A 13,305-nucleotide genomic window follows, 5' to 3' on the forward strand; every position below is an offset into this window, starting at 1 on the left:
GCGCCCGTGAGGAAAGCCGCCCAGCGTGAAAAGAAAGAGCAGCCTGCCCAGGAATGGCGCCGCCCACACTTCCCATGCCGCTGACGACAACAGAAGCGGACAAAGAAACAAGACGCAGCAAATAGACACCAAGAACAGACAACCAGGGGAGGGGGGGAAATTAAATAAATAAATAAAATCTAAAAAAAAATAAAATAAAATAAAATCTTTTGGGAACATACCAAGGAGTGGAATTGCTCAGTCATATGGTAATTCTATATTTAACGTTTATTTTTCCCTAATTTTGACACCTTTATAGCCTAAAACATATATCAGATGTTGGAACTTTGCAAATCATTTGATTTTGTTCCATCTTAAAGGCTGGAAGTGCCCAACTAACAACTTTCTGATTGCAAAGTTAAGATCTGAATTGCAACATCAACCATCCTTCTGGGTGGTAAGTAAAACTGCTCCAAAATACCAAACTTTTTCACAGAGCCGTGAAATCTATAATTGTAGTCTTTATATATATATTTATTTATTATTAAATATTTAAAATTAAAGTTGTAGGTTTACAGAAAAACCATGTAAAAAAAATACAGCGTTCCCATATACCCCTATTGTTGACACTTTGCATTAGTGTGGTGCCTTTGTTACAATTGATGAGAGTATTAAAATTAACTATAGTCATAGGGCTCTCAGTTTCACACAGTCCTATGTTTTATCCTTTAACTGTTATTCTAGTAATGTATATGCAATCTAAAATTTCTCCTTTTGACCACATTCATATATATAGTTCAGTGCTGTTAATTACACTTACAATAATGAGTGTAATTAACACCACCATCCATTTCTAAAACTTTACACCCAACCTAAAAAGAAATTCTTTTCAAATTAAGCATTAACTCCCCATTCTCTACCTCCAACCCAGCCCCTCATGACATATATTCTAGATTTTAACTCTATGCGAGAGTTATAATTAGTTCATATTAGTGAAATCATACAATATTTGTCCATTTGTGTCTGGCTTATATTTCACTCAACATAAAGTTCTTGAGGTTCATCCATGTTAATCCATGTTATTGCATGCACCAGGACTTAATTCCTTCTTAAACCTGAATAATATTCCATTATATGTATATACCACATTTTGTTTATACATTCATTGTTTTATGGACACTTGGGGTCGTGTCCATCTTTTGGCAATTGTGAATAGTCCTGCTATGAACATCGGTATGAAAATGTTTGTTTGAGTCCCTCCTTTCACTTTTTCTTGGTATATATCTAATAGCAGGATTGCCAGATATAATAATCTGGCAGTTCTATAGTTCACGTCCTGTGGAATTGCCAGACTATTTTTCACAGTGGCTGCATCATTTTACATTCCCACCAGTAAAGAATGAGTGTTCTTATTTCTTCACATCCTCTCCAAGACTTGTACTTTTCTGGGTTTTTTTAAAAAATAGTGACCATTCTTGTAGGTGAGAAATGATACCTCATTGTGGTTTTGATTTGCATTTCCCTAATAGCTGGTGATTTTGGGCTTTTTAAAAATTTTTATGTGTGTTTAGCCATTTGTATTTCTGTTTTGGAAAAATGTCTATTCAAGTCTTTTGCCTATTTTTTAATTGGGTTGCTTATCTTTTTATTGTTGAGTTGTAGGATTTCGTCATATATTCTCAATATTAAACCCTTATTGGGTATGTGGTTTCCAAATATTTTCTCTCATTGAGTAGTTTGCCTTTCATTTTTCTTGACACAGTCCTTTGAAACACAAAAGTTTTCCATTTTAAGGCGGTCTCATTTATTTTTTTCTTTCAGTGCTTGGGCTTTGGTATCTTTGAGTACGTGTCAGATTTACATACATGAGAGATTTTGTATTCCATGGATTTATAACAAGTTACAAAATAACCAGTGATGAGGTATGTAAGTAAGTAAAGTTACGGCATGAATATACATGCCAATTGAAATAAGGTATATAATCCCAAATTATTTTACTTTCCATATATTTTTAAATGATTAAATGAATATTCAAATAAGCTTTAATCTTCTGTGTACGTACTGGTGGCTAGGGAGAGGATTTGCAGAAAAAGGTATTTAATAAAACCAGTGAAAGTCAAAAAGAAAGTTGCTTTGCTTCCCTCAATACTGATTGTGGGCACTTATTCATTTATATTTAACCTACTTTGTGTTCCTTCATTTAGATAGATAAACGCTTTGTAGGCACAAAGTGTTCAAAACATGGTATATATAAGAAAAGGCTCTGGTTCCTATTCTCTTGGAATTTTGGTCTTTTGGGAGAGATGGATACATTTATTGGTAATCTTATCAGATGAGTATTTGAAAGATATTAGAGCCCTGAAAGGAACAGTACTGCAAGAGCATATGACAGTGGAATAGGACATAGAGTGGGTCAAGGAAGTAACATTTAAAACTGTCATTTGAAGGAATATTATTATAAGTTTATGTTAACTAGATTTGTGTAATTTAGAGGTGGGGAGAGGAAAGTAGAGGATTCCAGACCAAGGGAACTAACTGCATGTGTGGCGACCCTATGCTATATATAGTAAGAAGGAGCATGTTTAGGGAAGTTGAGAGAGGGGTGAGTGTAGTTACAGTCACTGAGAACTGGAGGAAAGTGTGAAACCAGAATGGAGAGGTAAGCAGGGCCCTACAGAATCTTTTGATATGTTAAGGAGTTGAGACTATGTCCTGGGAGAGAGAAAAATGTCATGTTCCACAGAGCAGTGATGAACTGGAAAAAATCACTCTCCATAGGGGTGAGAAGATTCCAATTATTTTTTAAAATTCCTTTTGCTTATGATAATGCTGAGAAAAGTAATCCTCAGTCATTGTGTTCAGCACACTAGGTACCGTTTTAGATACCAAAGGCACATCATTGAACAAACTAAGTCTCTACCCACAAGGAATATACTTTATTATGTGCAGAGTATGTGGGACATGGTCAAAGAATAGCAAGGAGACCAACATAGGTGGAATACAGTGAGAAAGAGGGAGAATGGGAGGATGTGAGGTCTAGGACTAAATGCATTAGAAATGGCTGGAGCATGAACTAAACGGAAACTTATTACTTGGACATTTCATGTATATGAAATTTTATATTAAAACTTTACCATTTCTTTGGTAATATTTCATCAAATTAGAATAGTATTCTATTATTTAACAACTCTTAGGAGCTACTTACTCCCTTTTCTTCTAAAGTAAGTACACTATTTTAAAAATTCAAATACAGAAGAATATTAACTAAAAAGCAAATTTTTTCTCTTTTCCTCTACTCTCACTCTCCTCCCTCTATCCCCATACTTAATAATGGTTACAGTTTCTTTCATTAAGTTCTAAAGCACCTTAAGAAAGTCTTTCAAGAAGATGTGGAAATGAAAAATAACAAAAAAGCAACAAAAATAAATACTACAGCATTAGTCATTGGTTACTTGCTTTCCAAGAAAATGTTAATTTAAAAATTCTACTTGAACCTTATTTATTTAAGTTTGTTACAAGATAACGTCTTTGATTCCCATTTAATATTCCAGTCATACTTTTTCCAGTGCTTTTGGAGTGGTATTTTGGAGAAAGAATTTGCTACCACATGGTGGCACTACTTGGCTTAAAAATGAATCCGTTTGACTGCTGTTAACTGTACTCTGTTCTACATAAATGATTAAAGTGAGAGGGAATCTATTTGATATTGAGCAACTTGATATTATACATGTTCAGTTCTTGTGTTGTAAACCAAACAGTAATTTGTGTTTCAAAATAGAGTTTTATTAAAATGTAATGTAATACAAAAATATAAACCAAGGCATAGTTTGGTTTTCATATAAGCCTCAGGTGTGTATCACTTATCTTTCTGTCTTAGTCCTCTTCTGTGACTAAATGTCAGGAAAATGTATTTTTAATATTAGAAACAACATCAGCTTCTTACATTTATAGTATTAATATTTTCAAGATGTGTATTTTATCTTATATAAGCTACAAAATTGGATATTTTTCAGGTGTTGAAAGTAAATGAAACATGAAGGAAAACAGAACTAATAAAGTATATTTGATTAAGTCTTCCTGCAGCATATTGAACACCCACACGATCCTTTGTAAGATATTTTGTTTAATTTAATTTGACAAAGGATCATGAAGTGGAAGAAATAGAAAGTTATTGTGTTCCCAGAAATGATTTTTTACTCTCAGACATTTACCACAATAAAATATTTGTTTAATGTGTATATTTATTCTGTTTTCTAGGTTACATTTACAACATGCAAAAGATAGCCCTTGGGGTTCTTGTGTTTTTTAAGAAAATTGAAATATAATACATACAGAAAAGTGCACAAGGTGTAAATATATAGCTCAGTGAATTGCCACAAAGTAAGCATTCCATGACTACTACAGATCAAGAAAGAGAATACTGCCAGCAACCCAGAAACACCCTATGTTTTCCCACCCAATTATTACCTGTTCCCTTTTTCCTGAAGTAACCATAGACTGACTTCAAAGACTATAGCTTAGTTTTGCCTGTTTTTTGAACTTTATATAAATAGAATTATATAGTAGTAGTAGTATTTTGTCTCTGGCTTATTTTTTGCTTAACATTATGCTTGGAAGATTCATGTATGTTGTCAGATGTAGCTGTAATTTGCTTATGTGATTTTTCTCAGTTTATCCCTTTTTTTGTTTTTTTTTTTTGTTTTTGGCCATTTGGGTTGAGTGATGCTACTATGAACCTTCTTATACATGTCTGTTGGTGAACATGTGCAACATTTATTCTGATTGTATACCATGAGTGGAATAGCTGGTTCATTTGTGTACCTGTGTTTATTCAGTTTCAGAAGATAATGCAAAATTTGTTTTTACAGTGGTGGTACTAGTCCTGTCAAAAGTATATGAGCTTTCCTGTTGTCCTGTGTCCTTACCAACACTTGATGATATTAATAGGCTTTTTAATTTTAGGCCTTCTAGAGAATGCATTTCCCTGATTCCAAATAAGAGTGAATACCTTTCATAAGTTTACTGATTGTTTGAATATCCTGTTTTGTGAAGTTTCTCTTCCTTTCCCCTGACTTATTTAGTGAGAACAGGGAATATTCAGACACCGACCTTGTCTGAAGTGGTTATTCTATGAGATTTTTTTTACATCTAACAGAAAACAGTATGATTAAACTGTAAGTATCAGATAGTTTTCAGATGTGAAGAGCTACATTTTTTTCTTCTTTCTCAGTCTAATTATTATCCCAATACAAGTATTCTTTTTTCAGTGTCTGCCTTTAAGTTTTTTTTTTTCATTGTCTTTCATTATCATCAGTTTTAGTGTGATGTATCTAGGTATAGATTAATTAGAGTTTCTAGTGCATCCAGAAGCTATGGCTTGAGAGCTTTTGTCAGTTTAAGAAAATTCTCAGCCATTATCTTTAAAAATGCCGCTTCTTTCCTATTCTTTCCCTCTTTTCCTTCTGAGATTGCTTTTAAATATATGCTAGATCTTCTCACCATATCTCTTTGGCTCTTACTTATTTTTCCATTTTCCATCCTTTTGTCTCTCCTTGCTCATTCTTGATTCTTTTTCTTACCTTTCCCTGGTTCACTAATGGCTCTTTCTTTTTTTTAAAGATTGATTGATTTATCCTCTCTCTGCCATTATAGTTTGCGGTTATTGTCTGCTCTCTGAGTCCATTTGCTTTATTCTGTCTGTGTCTGCTCGTCTTCTCTTTAGGAGGCACCGTGAACTGAACCCAGGGCCTCCCATGTGGAAAAGAGGAGCTCAGTCACCTGAGCCACCTCAGCTTCCTGCTTTGTTGATTCTCTCATTGTCTTTCCTCTTTGTGTCTATTTTGTTGTGTCATCTTGTTGCATCAGCTCACCATGCCTGCCATGCCAGCTTGCCTTCTCCAAGAGGTACCGGGAGCTGAACCTGGGACATCCCATGTGGTAGGCTGAAGCCCAATTGCTTGAGCCACATCTGTGTCCCACTAATGTCTCTTTGGTTGTATCTAATTTGTCATTTAAACCTATCCATTGAGATCTTCATTTCAGTGATGGCACTTTTCACTTCTAGGATTTCCTTTGGTGGTTTTATTTGGTTTTAGATTTTCTACTCAGATTCTCAATAACAGTTTTTTATTTTAAAGTTTCCATCTGAAAATTTCCATTTTCTGGAATTCCTGTGGGTCTATTTCTATTACCTATTTTCTTCTTGTGATTTAGTCATATTGCCTTTCCTTCTTGTATCTATTTCAGTGCCTGGCACAGCATATGTGAAAAATTGTGAAGATAATTTGAGGCCTAAGAGGATGTTATTGAGAGGATTGATGTTTATGTCTGGTAGCTGATTATGGTCACTAGTAACTCAGGATCACTTTAATCCAGTATCAGGAATTAGGATGATTTGGACAAGGCTTACATCTCTGCAGGGCCCTATTTTTGGTCCATCCCCCCTTGATGTAGCCAGCCTCATGGTCCCAAACAAAGCATTGGGCATTTAACAGGCCCTTTCTCCTTGGCTGGCTTTGCAATTATTTTATTCCCAAATTCTATAGAATCTTATATCTGCAGGTCTAGTATCTGTAGATACTCTTGAGGCAAAAGCAGCTCCAGTGCCAGGCATGCTTTCTGAGTTTCTGTTCCAACACAACTCATGAGGGGAACAAGTTTGTGCAGCTGCGAGACCAAAGAACACACCTGGAACTGAGTCAGACATAAGCTTCATTGGGACTTCTGGACAGAAGAGGATTTGCCAAGGCAGCAGTTTGGAGAATAAAGATAGCGCTCCTCAGAGAGATGGGAAAATGAGGGGTGATGTAAGGGGTTTCAGAAGAAGGACATTCCATAGGGTATGAGACCAGAATTTCTGCTGGGATCATGCAACATGTATATATGAGGACTGGTGGTGTTTTCACTACACTCATAGGAAGGCCGTTTACCAAGGATGTTTATTGCTTTGGGAGGGCTATAGTTTATGATCCCATCTATACATTCTCTTCCCTCTGGGGAGGGTTGATAACCTTCAATTTATGTTTAGGTCATGGAGGCAGCTACATGCTGAGTACTTGGGGAGGGGGGTACTGAGTCCCCACTCCCATGTAGCAACCTACATTGCCCTTAGGACAAGCATTGCATTTACATTCTACAGCAACAGTATAAAAGATAACAGAATAATAGGAGTTCTCCACCAAAAGTCAGTAGACCTATAAACAAATGTTACCAGGGCCAAGAAAGGAAATTCAACCGATCAGATAGGCAGACAGTAGCTAATTTGTCAATGTGCTATATGTGCTCCTGCATATGATTTAGAGTTTGTGAAATATTAAGGGAGTGATCAGAAATATATACACATCATTGAACATTAATGAGGGCACAGGTCCCACCTTGTGATGCCATAAGAGCATCTAAAGCCATCCTATTTTGTAAAATTACCATTTGTAGTTAGATAGTTTATTCATTTAGTAAGGGAATTGCTCCTTTGGAGCCATTCAGGGTTTGAGCCGCGTGATTGGCTAAAGCTATTATGTGTTTTTTAGTGACAGTTGCAGTTTACAGGGACAATTTGATCTAGGGTGACAGATTCAGCCATTAGCCATCCTAAACCATTATATACAGCATATCCTAATAAAGGCCTAGGCTTATTCATCTGTTGCCTTGCAAGGGAAAAATATGATTGTGTGTCTCCTTGAAAGACAGCAACTGAATCTCAGTCTTAAATGAGAAGGTCTTGTTCCAAACTTGTCAATGGGTTGTATTCTGCCATGCCAGCAAAATGTTCCACACTGTCTAATTTGTAGGAATGACAGTTCAAGGAAGACCAGTAGCACCCAAAGATGGTAAGTCTGTGCAAACCCAACATTGGGTTTGATTGTGAACAGGGGTTACTGCCAAAGCCAACTGTAGATAGGTATTGCCTAGGGCACTACGGATGAAAATAAAGATGGTTAGGGGGAACAGTAAGTGGCAGATCATGCTGGTCTAACAGTATACAAGCAACATTTTCATTAAAAGATAACGAAGTATCAGGTAGGGGAGTTTTATGAGAAAACTTCTAATACCATACATTTTCCCCTTCTAAATTCTCTGAGTTTTCTATGGGGACCTCAAAAACTAGTTTAGGCATAAGTAGAGTTGATATAGATACACATAGGGCCCCAGCTCTTTGCTGTCCTGATTGATTGCCTTTCTGCCTTCACCTGTCAACTTTCAGGGATCCAGTGGTGAGGCCTTTCTGCTTGGAGTTATCTGGTCCTTTTTTTGAGCCTGGGACTTTAAAACTGGATCTCGTGACCAGGGTCTTTGGCAGGCTTTACTTTGATCATTCACCTTCCCTGTTTCCTATACTACTAACCTGCCTCAGCTCTCCTCTTAGAGAGTTTACACCCTTATTCTTAAGGGAGAGCTGAAGGGCAATGGTCATTCTTTTGCAGCTACTTCCTGCTGGTTAAGAGCAGTCATCCCTGTCTGATGGAGTGTAAAACTCTCTTGAGTATTCTTCTGAAGTTGAGGGAAGGTGGGTCCAGCACCGTGGTTGAACTGGATGAAATCACTGCATGACTAATACCTTGTTCTGATATCTTGTTCTGGAAGAAATAAACTTCAACTAGATAAGCATATGGCAAGCAAAATAAAGGCAATACTTAAGAGAGCCATTCTTTTATATACATGCTCATTAATTACTTAGAAAATTAAGTTTTCAAAGATTTTTAGCATGTTCAATATCCTTCTGTATATGATCTAGAAGAGAAGAGATATTGTATTCATCAGGTATATAGGTACAGCACTTAATACTAATCAATGTACAAGTTCCTCTTTGAGCTGCAGTTAATAGATCTGAGCTCCAGGTTCGCAATGCCATACATTTTGTCTCTCCATGGCTGTAGCCCATAATGCCAATTGTGTTTAAGTTCTACTTACATTACTCTGGTAGTCATTGCTCCACCTGGCATTGTCCTTCACACAGCCAGCATGCTCTGCAGTGCCGCTAATCCTCAAGAAGGGCTAGGGAAGTAGGCCCCATTGTTTTACTGGCTTGGTGCATAGTGCTATTCGGCACTGTGAAACAGAGTCAGTCTGGAGGCAAGGTCCATTGTAAATCTGGCCATATTGAGCCATCGCTAGCTACTGCAGGAGTCTGAAACTGCAACGTACTCTCCATCCACTTCAGGAGCATAACCAGAGATGTGGTAGATACCTTTATTGTTTTAGGGGTCATAGTGCCTGACCTAGCCAATAACTCAAATGGAGAGGGCACCATGCAGAGTGTTTGGTCTTGGTTTGAATGCACGAGAGAGTTTGACATTACTAAAGTGTATCTCTTTTAATTTTTATTCACTTTCCAAATATTTTCAATGCAGTTTATAACATGTCAAATGAACTTAACTATTTTAGTATTTTGCTTTTAACTTTTACACCTTTACCATGATCACATTTGATTTACAGGTATTTTATTTTAGCAGTAAAGGAAAAACGACTTTCTCTATTACTTTATGAAAACCAAAAGTTCCCAGTGGAATCAAGATTATCTTTAATATGCAGATTGAGGTGGCCTCTGATAGGTTTCTCTATTACTAAGTTACTTTTTGTTGTCAATATCAATTTAGGTTTCTATTAATAACGGCTTTCTGGAATTAGCTATTTAAGTACTTTAGTTTGGAAGCTGCTTTTACAAACTTCTTGTAATTAACCATAAGTTACTTTTTGTTATTGATATCAATTCAGGTTTCTATTTAATAATGGTTTCCTGGAATTAGCTATTTAAATATTTCAGTTTAGAAAATGCTTTTGCAATGTATGTATAACCAACCATAACCATATAAAGTATTCACTTTACCTTTAAGCTTAGTGAATAACTGTGAACAACCAGTGAAATTTACTTTATCCACTTAAGTTTTGTCCTGCATTCCTCATTCTGTTCTGTGAAAACTAGTCATTTCGCTTTAGGGCCGAGCTGTATTTTCTTTTAACTTAATCTCATTAAATGTGAACTTGTAATTTTCATCATCTTTATCATCTTAAGGATTTAATACATATACTGATTTAGTACAGATCTCAATTTCATTAATTAAACACAAACGTACAATTTTTATCATCTTAAAAGATTTAATATATATATAATGCTAATTTATTTCATTAGTATCCTATAAACCAGGGGAGATTACGCTCAAGCTAAATAAAATTGAAACCATTATAGTTTATGCAAGAGATAATCTTGTCTCTCTCCACAGAAGGCTAAAACCTTTTTTTGTCTTTATTAAAATTTTTAAATTGTGAATAACCTTAAAAGCATACCAACTGCTAAGTTCTGGAATATATAACTAAATTGTTTAATTTGTTTAATTATAATTTAGAAAATAGCTTTCTGTAGCTTTCAAGGACTTCTTATTGAAATTTGGTAATTGGATTAATTGCTCTCATTTTAAGGCCGTTAAAAGGTTTAAATTAGAGAATTGCAGAGCAAACTTGATTCTTAATTCCCTGGCCTAGTAGGTAAGAGTTTTAAGCTAACTTTACATTTCCTTGTCTTTTCATACCTAGCCCTTCCCTCATAGTTCTTGCAAACAGAAGGCCCTGGCTGGGCTGGGTAGGGCAAGGAGTTTAGGAAAACTTTTTTTTCCCCGTTCCTAATAGTTTCTATATCCAGATTTCTATATGACCTTTCTATCCTACTTAGCTTCTCTAATTTGGGCTCCAGGAATATTCATTGACATCTAAGCGCTTATTTAATTTTTAGCAATTTGAATAACGGTCTTTAAAGAATTTTTATTGTCTATTTGATATTATCATTGCAATGTGTGAAGATAGAAATTGAGCAAATACTCAGACACAAATGGAGATTTAGATACAGAAACACAGCGCACTGTTACTTATAATTTTCATTCTTTTACAAAATAAGTTTAACTGTAAGATAATACTTCGTTCAAAAGATCTCTTTGAAGGCTATTTCTAATTAATGCACCCTGCACTGTGACCATGCAGTTTTACCCAAGAGTTTTGTTCTTTTTAATTATCGGCCTATAACCAAATTGTTCCCAGTGTTTTAAAATACACTCTATATCATTTTCCTTTACTTCAGAGCTTTGCTTCTTTTCCATTTCGACTTTGACAGGCCTTGGATGAGCAACACTAATTCCAGTATATACTCATTGAGGTCATTGAAGTCTCAAGGAAAACTGGTTTATGTCATTGACCTGCTGCTTTCAGGATTCCTGATGCTTGGGATGGGAGGACCTCCTCTCTCCAATTCTTGGAGATAACAAGACTCTGGAGGCTGCTGGATTGAAGAGTAACATCCAACCTTGAGAGAGCCAAGAAGTCCACCAAGCAGCAATCTCTTCAAAGTGTGTGGGTCCCTCTGGGCTCTTGCCTGGAGTTGGTAAATTGAAGTCCACACCTGGGTGTGAGAGAAAGCAGGGTTATTAATACCAATGGAAGGACCAAATTAAGGGGTGTCTCAACTTTGCCTTCCCCTAAGCCATGGGGAGCAGTGGTGGCCATGGATACAGACGGGAGAGAATAGAGTAGTTACCATTACAAAGGTGAGGCCAGTCCTGAAATCACCATAAAGGTTAAATTCAGGTTAGAATTACCATTGCTAAAGCAATCATACAGAAGGGTGAGGCTAGACCTGAAGTAACTATAAACATAGGTAAATTAGTCTAGGATTACCATCAAAACAGCATGTCTAGGCTAAATGCACCAGTTAGCAATTTCAGATATTATCCTTTTGATGTTTTAAAATATAAAGACATCTAAATAATGATCTTAACTCTCAGTTACAGTTTCTGGTAAGTTTTTACTTCAAAGCAAATTGGGCACTTTAATTTATTAATTGAGCAGCTAAATGAATTTATTAATTGAGCAGCTAAATGAACATTAATGTTGGTAAGTTTTCCCACTTTTCTAGCAGCTGAACTAATTCTACTTGTGTTGTATTATAAGGCATACCTTTGGGGACTCCTTATCGTCTTTCACTTCCTATTCTTCCTCTTTCTCCTCCTCTGAGGAAGAGTCTATTGGATCCCAAGAGTCTTAGGAACCCACCTGGGGGTGGTTAATATCCTCCAGACCTGGAATCCAGGCAACCTTTGGCCCCTAACCTTAGCGTATCTGCAAGCCAGGGTTTCTAACTGATCATCAGCTTGGTTCATCTCTGCCTGTGCTAGGTACATATCCCTTTCTAGCTTTAACTTTTCTTCTAAGTGGCACACAAAGGCCTTTACTTCTTGGTCTGCCTTGATAGCCACTTACTGTAGCCATTGCTACCTGGCGGTCTCCCTTTTCCTTATTTAAGTGAATAATCTTTGAAAATATATTTTAACTTCATGTTCAAATATTATGCCTAAGTTGCAGGTGTAAATTGCAAAGCAAATGAAATATATATTACAGAGCTCTCTTTCGGAGGTACCTTACATGTGAAACAGGCATTCAACCACTTGAGTTTCACCTGCTCCTTTCTCCTACCTCTTTTATCTTTACTCTTCTCCAGCCCCCTTTGATATATATGTGGCCTTATATTTTTCCAGAACTTTTGGAAGCTTTAGGATCTACTGAGGCCCTGTCCCAAAATATACTTAATACTTTATGTGTTTGTGTGTGTGTGCATGTGCACATGTGTATTTGTGTATGGTTGTGTGACCTTGGACAATTATTTCCTTTCTCTGGGTCCTAAATTCATTATTAAAATTGAAGAACTACAAATATTTGCCCAATAGGTTCTTTTCTACCTTTGAAATTATGTGCCTACAATACTAAATAATTAAAGCAATTCTTAAGAAGTAGAAAATGACCAATAGTCTTAACACTTGGTATCCTCTTAAAAGAAAGGTTGGCTCGATGAATTTCTCATTAGAGTCATGTGTAGGGAAGATATCTGTGTAGGTTGGGCATAAGAAAGTAGAAAGATTGGGGAAGGGTTGCTGTTCTTCCTTATTATCAGTGAAAACTTTTATATTAAGAAAAGTATGGTTAGGACATGGGTTGCTTTCTTGTCTGCTCACTGTAGACAAGTTCTCACTGTAGACAGGTTCAAGCTTAGTGCTTTGGTGGAAGCCCATGACTAGACTGAAAACTCTCTGAGGACAATGTATCTCTGCTCTTAAGGACTAGGGTAGTACTTAGACATGCATGTGCATATATCTGCATGCATACACTTATTAAGTGCTTACTGTGAGTCAGGTTTTATAATACTTTCAGAGCTTTTATTATTTAATCACTTAAGCTTTGCATCAACCATATGAGATAGGAACTGTTTTATCCTTTTTTTTTTTTTAAGAATGGAAAACAGGAATAGTGAAGAAATTGAGGTCTGGGGTCGCCTTGCTAGTAAGTAGGGAA

The 13,305-nt window shown here is 36.2% G+C and overlaps 1 protein-coding gene across 47 annotated transcripts in view; it reads left to right on the forward strand.

Annotated features, from left to right (window-relative positions):
* The window catches only part of ZNF644 (zinc finger protein 644), a 116,755-nt gene that overhangs the window by 65,077 nt on the left and 38,373 nt on the right, over positions 1-13,305 (forward strand). For 9 of the 47 annotated variants that reach the window (XM_071217272.1, XM_071217296.1, XM_071217295.1 and 6 more), the window contains one exon: positions 1,801-1,901. The exons of the other annotated variants lie outside the window; for them this stretch is intronic. In XM_071217272.1, coding sequence (XP_071073373.1) covers positions 1,897-1,901 — 5 coding nt within the window. In that variant the 5' untranslated portion in view covers positions 1,801-1,896. The remainder of the gene's footprint in view (positions 1-1,800; positions 1,902-13,305) is intronic. 47 annotated transcript variants of the gene reach the window in all.

The sequence above is a fragment of the Dasypus novemcinctus genome, chromosome 9 (genome assembly GCF_030445035.2).
Source record: "Dasypus novemcinctus isolate mDasNov1 chromosome 9, mDasNov1.1.hap2, whole genome shotgun sequence".
Classification (NCBI taxonomy): domain Eukaryota; kingdom Metazoa; phylum Chordata; class Mammalia; order Cingulata; family Dasypodidae; genus Dasypus; species Dasypus novemcinctus.